We start from the raw sequence: 18,667 nt of genomic DNA, 5'->3' as shown, positions 1-18,667 counted from the left end.
CTAATTAAAGATTGTGAATTATTATGTAGTTTTAGTTTGCATTATTCTCCTGAATTAGAAGAAGCTGATAACTATTGCATTTGTTAAACTGATTTGCATTACATTAGACTGCTGATTTATTGTGAATGAATGATATTGTTTTATGATGCATTATACTGCTGAGTTATAAGAAATACTGTTCGCAGAAAGTCATCGCCTTATTTGTCTGATTAGAAGAGAACAGAACATACTGGAGTTTTCTGCCCCATCTCAGCAGGAGCAGATAAACAGGGAGCCAAGGTCGTAGCTTAGGCGCCGTGTGAGAGAAAGAATGTGAATGTTTAAGGCTCACACACACACACACACACACACACACACACACACACCCACACACACACACACAAACACACACAAACATACAAATGATGGCTGGAGAAGAGAGTTTGGCTCTGTTGGTACTAAGCTAGTTTAGCATAACGGCGCATATCTTGCGCTCTGGCGATCAGTATAAGCGGTCACAAAGAAGGTCTCCCGTGCGCGTTTACATGAACGCGCTGGTTATCAGTATCTGGGCAGTCTAAGAGTGGCGTTTTACAGATCAGATCCCTTTAAGTGCCATCTACACGTCATCACAGACATTATTAGATGATGATAAAAGTTGATTAAACATCTATAAAGAACATAAGAACTCATAACAGCAAAATCCAACACTGTTACATGCAGTTAATGATGCGTAAAATCGCCGAGTGCTGCTGTTCATTTCTAGGCTGTACATTAGAGCTTTAAAACTTTAACCTGGATCCATTAAAATGTACTGTCCCAATAAGAGAGACGCTTGAGTTTGTCACAGATCAAAGTGAAACGTTTGACTGATTTAACAGGTATTCTTGACGTGTGTTCTGTGTTTCCAACAGTTACTTTGTAGCAAATTGGAATAAAGTAGAACAACATTTTACATATTTTGTGCATCGCCAAATGAATGCACGCACATACTCGTCAAAATTGGATTAAGGGTTTGAGAGTAAAGTTTCAATATAAAAACAGAATTCAAGCACAGGCTTATTCTATATCAAATTTGATATGCAGTCCTGTATCCTGTTGTAGGATCATATTTTAATGCTTCTAGGACAGTAAAACTGCTGTGCAATTGTTTGCTGCCAACAGACAAAAATAAAGGTATGTAATAATTTATATTTATTGCTGATGCTACAAAGTTACACAAAAACTTTAGACTTGACTGAAAACATTTAGATCCTCCTACTCCCCAGGGATGGGATGCTACTTTAGAATAATTGGTTAGTGGATGGTGATTTTCATATTCCATCCATGATTTTACCCCCGCCCCCTCCCCAAAAAGGTCATTTTGAATTTGATGGCAGCAAAATGTCTCAGAGAACTGGGATAAGGCTGTGTTTACCACTGTGTAGCATCCCCTCTTCTTATAAACGCCAGGGAGCTGAGCAGACCAACTGTTGTGCCTTTTTGGAAAGAAACATTGTCCCATTCTCGTTTGACACAGGACTCTTCAGTTCGGTGTCTTCTTTGCTGTATTTTTCGTTTCATGATGCCTCAAATATTTATAGATGCAATATGTGGCTTAGTACTGCCTTGTTTTATGCTCCTTATATCTGGAACAAACTCCCAGAAAGCCTCAGATCAGCTGAAACACTCAGTTTATTTAAATCCAGGTTGAAGACTCACCTGTTCTCAGCTGCATTTGAATAAAGCACCAAATCCACACTTTTAAGCTTAAATTTCAAAACTTACACTAACTACTGATCTTATCTATTTCTGATTTTATCTGTTTTGATTTTATATACTGTTTTGTTTGTTTGTTTAAGCTTAAATTTCAAAACTTACATTAACTACTGATTTTATCTACTGTTCTGATTTTATCTGTTTTGATTTTATATACTGTTTTGTTTGTTTGTTTGTTTGTTAAGTGGGTTTAGAGCTCTGGGTAGCTCCCCAGCTGGGTCTAGACTGGGTCTAGAGAGTATTTTAAATTCAGGGAATTTAAAATAGAAAGTAGCTCGTCCACAGAAGGACTGGTAGCTCCCCTTACGATAAGGGTTCAGATCGCGCGAACAGGTGTGAAATGTGTGTGTTTAGTTAGTTAGTTTGTTTGCTTGTTTTAATCAATTTTAAATCATGCTTTTTATTTGTTTTTGTTTCTAATGTCTCTGTAAAGCACTTTGAATCATCTTGTTGTTGAATTGTGCTATACAAATAAAATTGCCTTGCCTTGCCTTGCCTTGTTCAAATATGCAAGGTCTGAAGCCTGAAAAAGGTCATCCCTGAGAGCATATGGCCTTTTTTTTTTTAAATACAGTACCACCTGTGGCCCAAACATTTTCAACCTTGTCCCTTGTGGACAGAAATTTCTCCAGATAGATGATGATGGCATTTTAGTCTTCACAGTTTCACATTGAGGAACATTATTTACATATTAATGTTTTTTTGTTGTTGCTTTTTTTTGTTTTTGTTTTTTTTTACAATTTGTTGATACAGATTTTTCTTTGTTTGTTTGCTTTTTCGTTACTTCAGATTAACTGTGCCTCTGTAAGATGTTTTTTTTAATATCCCATAATGTTGCTGACCAGTTGCGAGATGTTCCTCCAGCCGTTTCTTTTACGTATTACTCACTTTTCCAGCCTTTTGTTGCTCCCACTCCAACTTTTTTGAGATGTATGACTGCCATCAATGCAAAATGAGATAATAGTTTTCATGAAATACTAAAATATTTAATTTTAAAGCTTTGATGTGTTTTCTTAGTCTACTGTGAATAAAATATGAGTTTAGGAGATTTACAAATCATTGCATTTTGTTCTTATTTACATTTTACACAGCATTCTAACAGTCGCATACAGATATAGAGGGTATACTGTAAAACAAGCTGGACAAAACTGTTTGGGTGTAGGGGAGATGATATAGAAGAAAAGATGGTTCTGCTGAGGGTATAAACCTGTGGTTATACCTTTGTCAGTGCCTCAACTGCTCTGTGGACCAGCTAAGGTCAACATTATTCTGCTGCAGTAAATCTACTTTACATTAAGGTCATTTGACGGTTTCAAGGCCAAATAATTGCAATAGTGAGCTGGATGGCCAGCTGGAACTCTATTTCCATGTTTAGTAATGTTCTGGTCAGACCCTTAGAAGCTTTCTTTCTTCCTTTCTTAAGTAAGTGGTATACATACAGTACACCGAGACGTAATTTTGCTTGTTGTTTGATTATGCATTGCACCACCAGATGGAGCCATTTACTGTGTTCCTATTTAAGCTTGTGGTTTTTAAGAAAAGCATGTTTCAGTGCATTTTAAAGTTCTCATACTTACATAGTATGTTAAAATGTAGATATTGGATACATTATATTTAGCTTTGTAAGCCTCTTTGAATAACGACTAAAGCTTAAATCATATCAAGACTTTTTATTTATTGAATTTACCAGGATTTATAAATTGCAATTAGACCTACTTATGACACCAATATCAGAGTAAAAGTGATACAAAAAATATATTTTGCTTCTTCGTTGGATAAATAATAACGTTTGATCAAGGTTTTGTGAATTCATTTTGTGAAAAATTTATTTTTGTGTGTGTTCGTGTGTTAAATTACATCACCTTGTAGCCAGAAATTTGTAGTTGTTTAAAGGCATCTTGGAAAGAATCTGGTCCATAACCATATTTTGTATTGTCCTGAGGAAGATAAAGGTAAAACACTGGTGTATTAAATATAATTATGTGGTTTTTCAAATTCTAAAAGGAGACGCTGGGTACAATGAGATCTAATCCATCTCACGCAGGTTTGATCCCTATGACAAATGCAGGGCTATATTCTGGCTAGACTGACATTATTCTGGCCACAAAAGCACAAAAACAATCACAAAGTTCTCTTTCACAATAGCGTCCAAGATTAAAACTGCCAACAACATGTTTTTTGCACTGAAATAGCTCAGTATTAGTGATCTGGGTCTGTGGGTCTGAAGGAAAGATATCATCGGTTAAGGGAACTTTGGGACAGATGTGAGTGCTCTTTGGTCATCAAAATGTCTGTGCTTTGACATGCAGAGAAAAAACAGTCGGGCAACTTTGAATCAGCTTACTGTAAATCTCAATCTTAGATTCAATTGGCCTTTTAGTTTCATGAAAGCAGTCAACTGAGAACTTCAGAGAAAGGGACACAATAGTAGGGTTGCAGTGCCACAACCTCTTATTACACCTAAAAATGCCCTTTTTGTGAGTGAAGCGGTGCAAAGAACACATGAACTGTGGTCATATAGCCCAAATGAGTCATCTGTCAGCCTGTTTTGAGCACATGGTTTATTTTTTGTCGAGCGGTACCTCGAATTCATCCGTCAGAAGGTACAGTAGACACCAAGACACCAGAAAACATGGAGGTACTCTAAAAAAAGACAACACTGTAAACATCAGTCTCATTACAGTATAGTCCTTGCGAATGACAGTGCCCTTAACACTAACAAGCTCATGACCTTTAAATATTTTGACATGCTCGCCCAGATTAACATTCCCAAGTGTACTGGGTTAAAGGTGACCCAGATTCGATCCTTTTTCTGCATAATGTTAGCAATATTTTTGACATACTATGACTCTGAGACTGTTAATGAAGAACTTTAACGCATTATAAACAAAATAATGAATATTTTCAATTTTGGCAAAGGTAAAAGTTAGATAGTAAACCAGACAGACAGTAATTGATTATCCAGATTACTCAAATGAATATTTGGGAGTAGCTCTATAGCTACTTACTTGTGTGCCTGTATTCTCCAAATAAATTCATACCCAAGTTCAGTGAAATGAAAACTTTCTCAGCCTTGGCTCTCTTTACCACTTTCTAAACCAATAAACAGAGTAAGCGAAACAGGTTTCTGGGCTCTTGGAGGCTAGTTTGAATAGCCTGAATCTGTAAAAGCATTTTCCACTGTCCATCTATAGATTTAATTTGAGTGAGACCTTTCTTGTAACATTTTGACTTCTTTTCCACAAATGAGGTGTCTAACACTGAACTGGTTTCACGCACTTCACCAAGAAAAAGACTAGTAGTGTCACCACAAAATTGCTAGGCCAAGTGTTATAACCACTGAAGTCAGTGGCTATGGGAGGGGCTACTGCAAGAGATATAATTTCCAGATGGCGTCCAGCAGATTTTCTCTACCGTGATTTTTCTTCTCATGGAAATTTTCCCTACTTTTGCTGCATAATGCTACGTGATCCTGCATCACATTAGATTCTCAAACCCATCCAACTGTGTGATAGTTCTCAAAAGACACCAAGAGAGACTAGCCCACCACAAGGATAGTTTGTGGAAATTGTGTACTAGCGAACAGAAATTGTTCTGAGGACTTAAAAATTGTAGTTAAATTGGTATTATGAAGTGTACTTAATAACAGGTTTAGACTGAGGCATATTTAATATTACATGAAAAAAATAGCAATAACCCATCTCCAAAAACTTGGGATAGACCAACAATAAGCTGAAAAGTAAGTGCTACTAAAAAAAGAAAGCCCTGGAGAATAACTTTTCAATTAAATAGTTTATAAATGCCATCAGGTGTCATGGTTCGGAGTTTTGACCGTGTTTTGAGTTTTTGTGCTTCGTGCTTCCCTGTGAAGTCCGTCTTGTCTCCATGTTTAGTTGCCTGTTTCTCCAGTCATGTCTCTGTGTGGTTTTTCTCTCCCTTTCACCCTCTCCATTCCTCGCTCTTTCAGCCTTGTCCCCCCTGCTCTTATCTCTGTCTCATTCCTCTGTTCCCTGTATTTAGTCAGCCGTGTTTCCTTGCTGTTTCCTCTCTGCCCTGATTCCCTCTGTTATATATATCGCCTGTGTCTCCTCCTGTGTGTTCTGTCAGTTAGTTTAGATTTCTAGAGCCTTCCCAGTTTTAGTTAGTGTGTTTTGTAATCAGCCGTTAGCTACCTTTAAGTTTAGTTTTTGTCTTTGAGTCCTAGATTTTGTGTCCTATCCTGCCTTGCCTCACACTGTGTTCTGTGTGAAATCTGTGTGCAAGGAACAAGTTAAAAAATGACAATCACATTAGGAGCAACCATGATTCTTTAATGGAAATCACTGCATGAATTCAGGAATGCTTCCAGAAATCACTGTCTGTGAACACAGTTCAATGTGCCATCCAGAAATCGAGAATAAAACTCTAGTATGCAAAGAAGCCGCCATGATCTAGAAATGCATTTGTCTTGTCTTGGCCAAATGAACTAAAGCACAGTGGAAAACTGTTCTGTCATCGGATGAACCAGAATTTAAAATGTGAAACCCTGCATTCTTTGGATTTAAGAGGAGAGGGACTATCCATGTTGTTATCAACGTTCAGTTCAAAAGCATGCATCTCCGATGGCATGAGGGTGCATTATCGCCTTTAGAGTTGGCAGCTTGCACATCTAGAAAGGCCCCATCAATGTGTATATACTGTATATTTATTATCTCACTCTTATTGCCTGTTTATGCCCTGTCCTTATGTTAAACGTCATGCTATTACAACAGCTAGCTTAATAGCTATGCTTAACCTGACCTGCCTACAAATCAGACCTTTCACCAATCAAAAACATTTGATGCATCATAAAGTGAAAAATATCGCAAAGAAGACGCAGGATTGTTAAGCAGCTAGAATCCTTTTTGCTGCCATCAAATTAACAATCATCCAGTATTTTTCTCATAAGAGAACAAATTTTTTTTTTATATATTTTCTATATTCTGCTGTGAGTAAATCATTGGATTATATTTGTAAATTATTGTATTCTGTTTCTATTTACATTTTACAGCATCCTAATAGTCACATACAGCTAAAGAGAGTACTGTGAAAATAGACCGGGCAAAACTGATTTGGGAATCGTGGTTGTAAATCAGCTTCAGGTTTCAATCCTGCACAGTCGATAGTACTTTGTTCCTCGTTGCTCGTTTGCATTCAGTGTTTGTCTTAGTACCTTAAAATAAAAACATGTCTTCATTGCTGACTGTTGCTGTCTTAGAGTTCATAAAAGTGTAATCATTTACACTAAATCCCACCCATCCCCATTAAACAATGGACGTACTTTGGCCTAAAGTAAGCAATGAAAAAGCTCTCTGTCCTCTTCTGGATCTTTTTTTGCTTTTGGCCTCACTCATGTCCAAAGCTTAATTGGATACTCCAATTGCTAACTGAAACCATCTCTACACACAAGGCTTTATGTTCAAGGGAGGATTGATTGTATCGGACAGGCAGCATATTGTGCTCATATGTAACTGATACAGAAGAGGTGAAAGGGCAATGTGGTTTTCAAAAGCCTTCTCATCAACAAAATACTCCCAAATGCAAGTGGATGAAATACAAAGTTTCCTTTTTTGACCTCTTCTACATACTCCTAACTCCCTAATTACTTTATATTTTTGTGGAAGTCATTCATTAAGCTCACAGTTTGCTTACTCTGCAGCTAGAAAGCCTAGTTTATAATGGGTTCATAGAAATGCGTGTTTAGCTTCACCAGAGTTCTTGCCTGTGCAGTCAGTAGGACAAAATCTTAGCAAAGCGAACAGTTCGCAGGTTTAATTTCCTGCCGAGGCCTTACATGTATATATAGCCAATAATATAGTCCACGACACAAGACGATGTGTTGCAATTGGATAATGAGTGGGTAGCTCAGAGGGAGCAAAAGGAGAGAAAGACACTGTAATTACATAAGTTTTCCTTCCCAGTGGGACACAAGATCATAGTGATCTAAACTGCTCTATGCACCCAACCGCTTGTTAACCAAAAACCATCTAACATTTTAATTGTCCCAAAAGAATGGGGTCAGAACTTTGATGTGATCCTTTGATTTTTTTTTTTCTTCCTGCTACCTTTTGGCCATGTTTTCTACTGTCACACCATACCAACAACAGGGTTTGTTGATGTTTACTTCTCTGTATGCAGAGTCTTATGCTTAACTTTCGTCATGTTTTTAAAACAGAAACCCAACATAATGATCGACACTTACGAGGTGATATTAAAGTTCTCTGGCAGATCTTTAAATGGAGACGTAAGAGCTTCTTATGAGCTTCTTTAAGCTCATAATGCTGATGATGCACAACAATGTTTAACGATATCCCTGCCTTGAACCTTAATCTCAGATTACAATGTCATAGGCCTTTTGCCATTAGGTGTGGCCTTTAAATCCAGGCTCATTATGGCTTTCCATGCTGTGTTTAAAGGATCATGTCAGCTTTATACATAAGACAAGAGGCCAATAAGTAAGAGGCAGCGAAACATACTTGTCCTTTAAAAGATGGATAATAGTCATATGCTGTTGAGAAAGAGTTGTATGGTGATGAAAATCTGATAATTTTGTTTTGGATGATGGTGAGAGATGACAGCTCAGACTGAGCTTTTGTTATAATAAACCATCCTCACTTTTTAAAATAATAGACAGCATTACAGTTAATAACAGCCAAATTGAGTTTCTCACATTTGAAATCATTTTAAATCTAGTGTATCATCTTGACAAGTCTCTCTCACACAAACATCACTGAATTCCCCGCCTCATTCAATTAAATCCATTCAATTAAAAAAAATGCTGTGTGTGGAAAACAGCTGCACTTTGGATGTATTTTGTCTTTTTAAATTGTTATTGAACATCTAATGTGAAGTCCTTGAACAGAAAAGAAACGTCAACGGATGTGTTTGTATTATTTATTTATTTTTATATAAATTGACATGTGCAAAAGTCTTGAAACTGAAGAGAATAGTAGACTATATGCAGTTATTACTAAATACCACTTCATTGCAATTCATTTACAATTAATATTGCTGTGAGACAAACTGTACTGACTCAAACATTTCAAATGTGTCTGCAGTACAATAAGTTATCCTTTTTGTACACATTACATACAGCTTTTGCTTTGATAGGATAAAAAGTTTATCCTTTATTCATAGCCAACTCTAAGTCTGATTCAGCACATACAGTATTAGCTCTGAACTGATAAATACCAAGTTCACCAACCAAGCCATTAGCTTTTGTTACCTCAAATCTCTTAAGAAATGTTCACTTACAAAGTCTTCTGTATGGCACAGGAGTGATTGAGAAAATATTGCAGTTTATATATTTTTTAAGCTGCCCAAATTACAACCAAAAAAGCATTCAATATTTAAAACCATACTTTTCGGACTATAAGGCGCACTCAAAATCCTTTAATTTTCTCAAAAATCGACAGTGTCCTTTATAATCGGTGTGGCTTAAGTATTAATTCTGGTTGTGCTTACTGACCTGAAACTGATTTTATGTGGTACACGGCGCTCAAAAATCTGTCAAAATATTTTAGTACGACTTGACCGTACTACTTGATGGATTGTCTGAGCATTACGACTACCGTAGTCAGGAGCCTGGCGGAGTGATACGTACTGTGCTTCCAAATAATATTGTTGTGTGTAAAAGGACCCAAAAATGGCACCTGTTAAGAGACATGCTTACAAAGCGGATTTCAAACTCAAGGCTATCAGTCATGTTTTGTTTAATGCGCCTTATAATCCTGTCCACCTTATGTATGAAAATAGACCAGTTTATCGATATTGCGCCTTATAATCCGCTCCTTAAATGTCCTAAAATAGAGTATTTTATTTATGAAAATACATATTTTGAGCCAAAAATGTATCAGTAGTAAAAGTAATAATTAAGCAGCTGAATTGCTCTTGTCAGTGTCATATTATATGAAAGTTAACGGATAATTACTGCTAATGTATTGACAAGTAATGTTTTTTTCTATCACTAATAGTATTAAACTTTATATTCATTATCAAGGTATCAATGTATAATATTTTACAAAACCAAAGATTTCTTTAAGTGTAAAATCTGAAAGGTAACCAGTTACTGGAGCTGTCCGACAAATGTGAAAGTGAAAATATCTTTCTCTGAAATATTGTAAAGTAAAGCAGAAGCGGCATAGAAGGAAAATTAAATAAAAAAAGAAGTACGTCAAATATTTTCAAGTTGCATCATCAAGATATACAATATGGCTTATTACTATAAACACATGGGTACATGTTAAATAACTTTGACTATATGAATAGCTCCTTTTCCTCTAATTTTCTTTGATAAAAAGAAAATAAGATGTCATTTGGTTCACTTGAGGATATAAAGGAGCGTAAATTTACAGACACTATAGTCCCAATATATTGTTTCAGTTATTCCATTGTACTGAATAACAGAAATGTGTATTATAAGAGATTCAAATAGTGTAATAGGTCTATAGAAGAGATCTAAACTTATTTGAAGTTTAACATCATTATGTATGTATACATAAAGTTCAATTACATGAAAATGAATATTTTCATATAATTGAATCATTTTTCTCCCTAATTTTATAGATCACCACTTTTTTTCACTCAAGTGTCAATCAAAACGAGCCTCATGAGACTTGTGTCCTAACTCCAATTGGACACATGCATCTCACTGCGTGGTCCAATACCATCCCTCTGACCACAGGTCTTAGTCTGGCACCTGTGGATAGGCTTGTGCACGGATCCTCTCTCACTGCAGAGCCAGTCTCATACCCCAGTGGCATTGGCCCAGGCAGGGACAGAATCTAGGTGAAACATTGCTTTACCCCAGCTGTTAATGGCCAGTGTAATACAAAGAATGCCAATGATGTTCATGACGAATCCTGTCCTGGCCTGGTGGAGAAGAAAAGAATGCAGTCATTTCAAGATTTCGTTTATTGTTAACATCTGTATTTGTTGCTGAAAGTTGCATGAGAAGATCATTATCCCTAAAGTCATGAAGTATTTGAGGAAGTCCCACAGTATGTAGATTGGAATATTTCTTTAAATGTACTGTAATGTTATCTCTCAGATTTTCTTAAGTTTATGTTTTAACCCATGGAAGTGTTTTGGATGTGCCCACTCTTTTTGTATTCTACCACTTTAATATTTATGTAACGAATCCACAACAATAGTTTGATCGGAAGGTGTTAAACTTGTTTAACATTCCTGGAAAGTCGATGGCAGGGGACCTTGAGACACAAATTCTACATACCAAACTAATTTGATTTGAAACTGTATCAGCTTGCACAGAAAATGTTCTTAATCTGACTCATCAAAAATGCCTTATAACCATACAAGGATGTGACAGAAAACGATATTTTAAATCGATTGCAGATTACACTGGCTACTTAGAGTGACTCATCATGTGCTACAACTTTCTAGTGGTAACATTTACTATTGTAAAACACTTGGAAACATATTGCTTCACTTCTGCAGCCGGAACACAACTAAAGAATACCCTTAATATCAGCTATCGTCAAAATGTGACGGTCACTTAAGAGATTCTGGTCACAACCGCGTTTTTATGAATGTAAATTCTGCAGACCAAGCAGTTCAACATTGGTCCCAGAGTCACAGCACTGCAACATGTAATTTACACAATAAGCATACCAAAGCCAACGTCGTACTTACCATGTCAGCAACCTTAAGGTATCCATAAGAGAAGACTATGGCATTGGGAGGAGTTGCGACAGGCAGCATGAAGGCAAATGAGGCACTTAGGGTACAAGGAACCATGACGTACAGCGGGTTGATTCCAATGGACTGAGACTGTAATAATCACACACAAGGTATCAGCAGTCTGACTCACGGATGAATACAGCCTTGATCACAACATCCTCCACTACTCTTTCTGGCTATTTTTCTGCAACCTTAATCACCAGCTCATAACTCAGAATGAAATGTATGCAATTCTGTGTGCAGGGAAAACTCTCATTAGGTGTGTGTAATTAAGATGTAATTCCTGCTGGCCCTGTGCTGAGTCATGATATTTAAAATAGAAACGTACTACATATGTGGAGATAATGGCAGACTTTAAAGTTGCAAAAGACATTACTCAGTGGAATTTGCTTCTGAATTACATGTCCTGCAGCACACTAGCTTACAAGTGCACAGTAATTTCTGGTTCTCAAAATAACCAAAGGGTGAAAAGACCTAAACTTTATGTTTAGTCTTTGTTAAACTTCAGCTGTATATCAGGTCACCAGGATGACAGTATTTTGTCTTGTCACAGGGTTTCTGCCTAAATCAAATGCTAAAGAGTCTCTTGACAGGATGACACACAAAGTGACATGACACAAGCCACCGTTGCCACAAAGTGTTCTCACAATGCCTTTAACTGTTTGTGTGAATCTGACTAAAGTATCTATTCTCCCTTTCTTCACTTTCTGTTTGTATTTTCAAGGGCTAAACACAGAAGGGTTGATCATCCTTGTGCATCTACTTGGCTTTTCCCTCAAGATATCAATAAATGTGAAAACCACTACTTGCGTTTCAGACCTCGTTTTGGCATTCTCTCCAGTGCTCAGCTAGTGGGCACAGAAATGCTATTCTTCAGAAGAAGCAGCAGCGGGGAGGGCACTGTTACAAGGCACTGGACTGAATTGGTGTTTGGCAGGTTATTAATGGGAGAAGGGGCCCACAGAAGGGGGCCAAACATATTCAGCCTGAATGACCAACAAGATGGGTAACCAAACCAAAACGTGGGAAAATGGACCAGCTCTCACTGGGAGTAGTTTCAATGGTGAACTCCAGCTGGGGGAAAGAATTTACGCTAGGAAGCACTTAACCTAACTGAGCTATTGCACCCAAACAGTATTTTCTGTCCTCTCCCACACCACCTATATTTCACTTGCTCTATACTGCTTCACTTGCTTACCATTGAAGCTAAGACGGGTAGGAAGAGCGTTGCAGTGGCTACATTACTGGTGCATTCTGTGAATGTGGCAATCAGCAGGCATAAGACAATGGCAATTGCCCAGGGAGGGATGCTTTGCAGAGGAGCCATCTGATCTCCCATCCACTTTGATAGTCCAGACACCTAAAGACACAACAAAACAAATTGCACTTTTACTTTGAGGAGACTGCGATTCAGGTTTGGTCACAATATATTGCATCTGCTACAATGCAACCGTATGTGCAGAACACCAAAAACATCTGAATCCAGAGATTTACTAATCATTTGATTTGCATAAAACTTTAAAACTGCATTAGGAGATTAAAGGAAAAAAGCATGATGCTAATACCACTAAAAACAGATTAAATAGCTGGTCGATTTGATAAATACCTCTATGAATCCTCATGCCTCTAAAATAAACTAGCAGAATCAGAATCTCAAGACACTGAATGGCTATTGTGAAGTTCAAAATTTCTTGAAAGATTGTTATTGGCCCCACAACCATTGCATCTAACAACTGCCTTTGTAACTTACTTCACTGCCCTTAGCCAGAGCAAACCCTCCTCCAAGAAGAAGCACAATACCCCAAGGTAATTTCTTTTGGGCAGCTTTCCAGCTGAGGAGACGAGGTGTTGGGCCAGCAGTTTGATGAGATGCTACAGATCAAAGAAACGAATCATCAAAGTTTAATTACAGCATAGCCTACTCTTCCCAAACTTATTAGAATGGGAAACACAACATTCTTCAGAAATGATGGCTCACCTATGTCAAAACTATGTGTCCTAAAAGAACACAAGCGTGGAGGTTTGGAGGGCAGAACAAAGAGAAGGACTGCGACAAAGACTGCCACCGTGGCATCTGATACATACCTGAAGGATGGAGTGAAAGCAAAAATCAAATACCACAGTTTTATAAAGTAAATTTATGAATGAATAAAACTTAGGTGTTGAATTGTATGTTTTTCATAAAAATATGTATACAAACTCTGCTTGGGAGTTGAAGATATCTGTTGCCCAGCCACTGACAAAGCCTGGATCCCTTGTGAACCACAGCAACACGAGCAAAATGAAGAGACACAGGACGCTTATCTCTCCAAAAGACATCGGCCCCAGCAGGCGATGCTGTTCACGGATCACATTATATGCAGCAATCTCCTTTTCTGTCTTCACAGCCCCACAGCCCCATGTCTTCTTAAAGCTGGAGGATCACATGGGAAGAAAAGTCTTTGTGTCACTTCTACACTCACTCACAGGCTTAGTGCGGTAAAAAGTTTCTTGGTGGTGATTCAAGTCTCTGTCACTTATAATCAGGCTTTAAGCATTATCAAACTCACTTGAATCCCATGAAGACAAACTGCAGCCAAAGCCATGCCAGTGTGAGCATGATGATCATGTTGGGGAAGGCAAAACCGAACCAGGACGCAAAGTTAATAATGTCCCCGTTTTCTGGAAACAATCTAATACAAAAGAAAATACAAACGTGAGGAATATATAAATACACATGATTTGAAATATTGGCACAATACTAATAACTGATAAGAGGACACTCACTGGTTCATCTGGCCCATGAGCACCAGATTGGGACCAGTTCCTGTCAGTGTGGCTGTTCCTCCGATGCTGGCAGCATAACAAACACACAGGGTCATGCCTTTACACATTCTCCGCCGTTCTGCTGCCTCCTTATGCCTGACAGCCTCAGTCGTGGCATCTAAGAAAGTCACTACTACTGGGCCTTTAAACAAAGAGAAAGAAATAAAAAGGGGCTACTAGCAGCTTTATAAAAGTCTTTGACGCTGTTGATTTTTATTGATTTTGTGTCCTAGCCAAACATAAACAAGTTACAAAGGGCTCACCTTGTCCCTCATTCTGTTTCTCTGTTTGTGAATCAGCTTTATTGTCAGTCTCTGATGTTTGGACCTGCTCATCCGAGCTGAAGATTTGAGGCATTTCTGGCTCACTGGTGTTTAGCTGTTCCAGCACTGCTTGGACAATTGGCACCATCATAGCTGTGGTAGCAGTGTTACTGATCCACATGGATAAGAATGCTGTTACACCCATGAAGCCCATCATCAGTCTGCCAAGAAGATAGAGTAAAATTAATAGTAAATTAAGAAAAAAAATCAGAAAGGTGCTCTTCGTGCTCTTGGGACAGAACATGAAGTATGTTAAAGTTTTATGATGGGAGTGAAAGGATTATTTTTTTAATCTACATCATATCTGTGCTTTTGATGTCATAACAGATCTGAAAGGTAATTAACCGCTCACAGTGCTGGACGCACACCAACAATGAGCAGCACCCTCAAAGCTATGCGCTTGTGCAGATTCCAGTGCTCCACGGCTACAGCAACCATGAGTCCTCCAACAAACAACATGTTTGTGTCCTTTAGGTACTGCATACACACCTGAGACAAAGGGACCACACTGGATAAGATGTATGCACACATAAATAAGCCTATACACTGTGGCATATTTTTCTTACTTACATCTTTGGACTCCATGATGCCAAATAAAGGGAAAAGGAGAGCTGGAAGCAAAGCGGTTACAGCCAGAGGTAGAACCTCTGTGCACCAGTACACTGCCATCAGGATTATCACATAAGCACATTCTGCCACCTGCAATAAGAAAAAATTATAACATACAGACAACTGCACAAAACAAAGACATTACATTCAGTCTGTGTCAGCAACTTATCTATGAAAATCTGACTTAAGTTCATAAACAGCTAAGATCAATAATTATGATGCAATTTTAATGAGACACTATGATAGTTCAAAGGGTGAAGATAAGATAATCTGTAGTGTCTCATCGCCAGGTTCTACATCTGTCGGGATAATATAAGTGAGATCTAGACAAAACTTGGATGGTCAATGATACTATCTTATTTAGAATTGTTTCATTCTGGTTAAATATCAGCTGCTTGAAAAACCGATTTTTCTTTTTTTTAATGCTTCGCATTTAAACCTGTGCCAGTGATAACATGCTTGCAACCTGTGATTTTTTTTGTCTCTGTGACCCACGACGCGTAAAGAGCCCTTTTTACTCTGTGGCCCCACGCTTAAGCTTCATGCTACCAAAAAGAAGTTAAATTAACAGAACCGGAGAACACACCAGCCAACACTGGACAGCTCGTGCACTCGCTCCAAGCGCTGTGCACTTGACCGCGCATCAACAGGTGCAAAAGACCTAGTGCAAATTAAAATGCGCGAAAGGTAAAATCTCACTTAATTTCAGTTCATTCAAGTTCTTCAAGTAACATCTCTCTCATTAAAATTACTTTATTCTTTCATCCTTTCTCATCACTGTGTTTAGTTTTAAGCCAAACGCAGATTAATTACATACCTGTGTCCCGATCACCAAAGGCAGTGGAAGAAGAAGTAACGGAGTTATGAAGAGGATCACTTCATTTTTGACAGAGTAAAGGCATTTCAAGAATGCCATGTTGAAAGGAAAATGGAGAAAAGCAGACTTTGCACCGTGGATGGCACTTTTGAGGCGCAGAAGAGAGAAGAGGGAGGGGGGGGGAGTCCCACGCAAATAAAAGAGAGCGAGAGCGAGAAACGTAATGAGGAGAGAGAGAGAGAGAGGGGGGGGGTGCAAACTCCTAAACTACTGACCTAAAGTACTGACCAATTAAAAGTGAAAAAGTTCATCCACTTAATAACCACAATAGTTTACATCTTTTACATTTACCATCTTGAAACCGAGGATTCCCCACAGTAGGTCTATCACCTCTATCACCCCCGCGGGGGAGAAAGGGGCGAATGCGGTTGGCAGACTTCAGTCTTGCTGTTGCTCAGGCAAGAGACACAACAAATAATGCAACCAAGTATTTTACTTTTCAAGCTAGGCTTTCTTGAAATTCAATAAACGTATATAAGGTTTACTTTTCAAAATGCTAAAAGTTAAAAATTTCTTGGTCACTGTCTAACAAAAGGGGTTTGGAGTTAGTTTTACAAAGGTCAAACAACTGGAAAAAAAATAAACCCTTATAACGGTGGCAGTAATCCGCCCAAAATCCCGTTGTATCTTTCTTTAAGACAGCACAATAAACATTTCACCAAAAACATCACAGAAGCTTTGACTGAACTGAATTCCTTTTCCCCTTTCCTTTTCCTAAACAAATAATACCCATTTTTATGCAATTTTATTTTCTCTAACCCGTCCAGTGAGTTTATTAAACATTGGTCACATTATTTCAAATGAAAACTATTTAATTATCTATGATCATAACCACTTATGGAACTAGTGTAGTGGGGGAGCTGGATCATGATTGCATTACAAAATACAGAAGTGAAAATAGTACAAATAAGTACAAACAGTATTTACTCCAGGGCTACTGTAATACACTGAAATGTGATGCACAATACGCCTCATTATGCCTCCCTTTCAATGTACTGTAAGCTTGGGATATTTGTAGTGAGTGCCATAAACCCAAGCCAACACTGCTTTAAGACATCAAACACATTCTCCATGGAAGTTAAATAAAACTAAGAGCAGAAGTAAGAGAAGAACATAAAATGCTGAGCCAAGGAATGTCATGTTTTTTGGCTGCATCTTTTCTTTGAAAGTGCTAACAGTAATTATCCTGCATTGGTGGTATGCTAGGATGAGAGAAGCTTTTAATTTGTGTCCCTGTAATTGTGAGTCTTCAACCATGTGTAGTGACATTTCTTACCAATTTTAAAGGCATGCAAATATATACTATAATGTGGACGGTCAATTCCCTTAATTCTGCTGCTTTACGTCCATGCATTTACAATATTTAAATCTATATGTATGTGTGTGTATACAGACTGTTTAATACATGTTTTGTCCACAGTGTTAACATGAGTGCTGTCTCAGATATTGACAAAAGGATTCATACAGCAATAAAACAACGTTGATCATTGCATAGTGAGAGCCATATTGTTCAAATGTGCTGTGTTTAGTGAATTGCGGCCATAAAATTTGCAGCTGTGACCATTGTAGTAGTCTCTATTTCAAATTTATGCAAGTTCTATTTATTTACAATATCAGAGAAATAATTTGAATAGAAACACTGAAATCGATATATACATGGAAACATAAAAAAAAAAGATATGCACCCCACCCCCCATTTCATTTCATCTATGACATGCAGTGTACTTCAGTTTATTTCATATAGTCTCTAATTGAGTCACTAATTTAGTTGGGATAGAAACAACTGACTCTAAGCAGATTTCATGTTTTTGGTGTTGTAATTACAAACAAAAAAGTGACCGTTATGATGACAGGACCACGTTACAAATAACAATGGCAGACAAAGGTCCTAATGCAAGTATTTGCTTGGGATATTATAAGCATAGCAGACACTCAAGCAAATTGGATGAATTTCACTTGTGCAGATTGCAAAGTCTGCACAATCCTTCACTTCCAAGGAATAAAAATACACACATCATGCCACCTTGTGGAGAGAATCCGTACAACACAGAAATCAGGTAAATACAGCATTTCTCTTTGTGAACTTGGAACACTGGGAAATTGGGAAGTAGCCTATCATGTGATGCGTCCTTAAATAGGATTTAGTTGGGATAGAAAACTAACACTAATTTAGTTAGGATAGAAACAACTGACTCTAAGCAGATTTCATGTTTTTGGTGTTGTAACTACAAACAAAAAGTGACCATTATTGGATGCCAGCCATCAGTTATAATGACAGGAGCACATTGCAAATAACAGTGGCAGGCAAATATCCGAAAGCAGGTATTTGCTTGGAATATTATAAACTCAAGCAGATCGGAAGAATTTCACTTGTGCAGATTGCAAAGTCTGCACAAGTGAAGGATTTGTCTATAAAAATACACACATCATGCCACCTTGTGGAGAGAACCCGTACAACACAGAAATCAGGTAAATACAGTATTTCTCTCTGTGAACTTGGAAATTGGGAAGTACCTATCATGTGATGCGACCTTAAATATGATCAGGTGATTTCCTGGGTCCTTAAAGGTCAGAAAAAAATGAATAAAAACCTAGAAAT

The 18,667-nt window shown here is 37.8% G+C and overlaps 1 protein-coding gene across 2 annotated transcripts; it reads right to left on the bottom strand.

The window, feature by feature from the left end:
- Positions 1 to 8,635: 8,635 nt before the first annotated feature.
- On the bottom strand, positions 8,636 to 16,186 carry slc13a5b (solute carrier family 13 member 5b). Of its 2 annotated transcripts, XM_005932020.3 has the most exons (12): positions 16,009 to 16,184; positions 15,153 to 15,281; positions 14,935 to 15,071; positions 14,523 to 14,743; positions 14,221 to 14,401; positions 14,004 to 14,126; positions 13,655 to 13,867; positions 13,433 to 13,539; positions 13,205 to 13,326; positions 12,653 to 12,814; positions 11,407 to 11,544; positions 8,636 to 10,626 (listed from the first exon to the last, which is right to left on the bottom strand). In XM_005932020.3, exons 1-12 carry the CDS (start codon positions 16,105 to 16,107, stop codon positions 10,501 to 10,503), a joined length of 1,758 nt encoding a protein of 585 aa, XP_005932082.1. In that variant the 5' UTR covers positions 16,108 to 16,184; the 3' UTR covers positions 8,636 to 10,500. The 2 variants fall into 2 exon arrangements, with proteins under 2 accessions (XP_005932082.1, XP_005932081.1); XM_005932019.3 differs by having other exon boundaries at positions 14,935 to 15,281; positions 16,009 to 16,186.
- Positions 16,187 to 18,667: the final 2,481 nt, after the last annotated feature.

The sequence above is a fragment of the Haplochromis burtoni genome, unplaced genomic scaffold (genome assembly GCF_018398535.1).
Source record: "Haplochromis burtoni strain Fernald_Lab_line unplaced genomic scaffold, NCSU_Asbu1 Contig_144, whole genome shotgun sequence".
NCBI classification, from domain to species: domain Eukaryota; kingdom Metazoa; phylum Chordata; class Actinopteri; order Cichliformes; family Cichlidae; genus Haplochromis; species Haplochromis burtoni.
The sequence above is the reverse complement of the archived record's forward strand: the minus strand, read 5'-3'. Positions and strand labels throughout refer to the sequence as shown.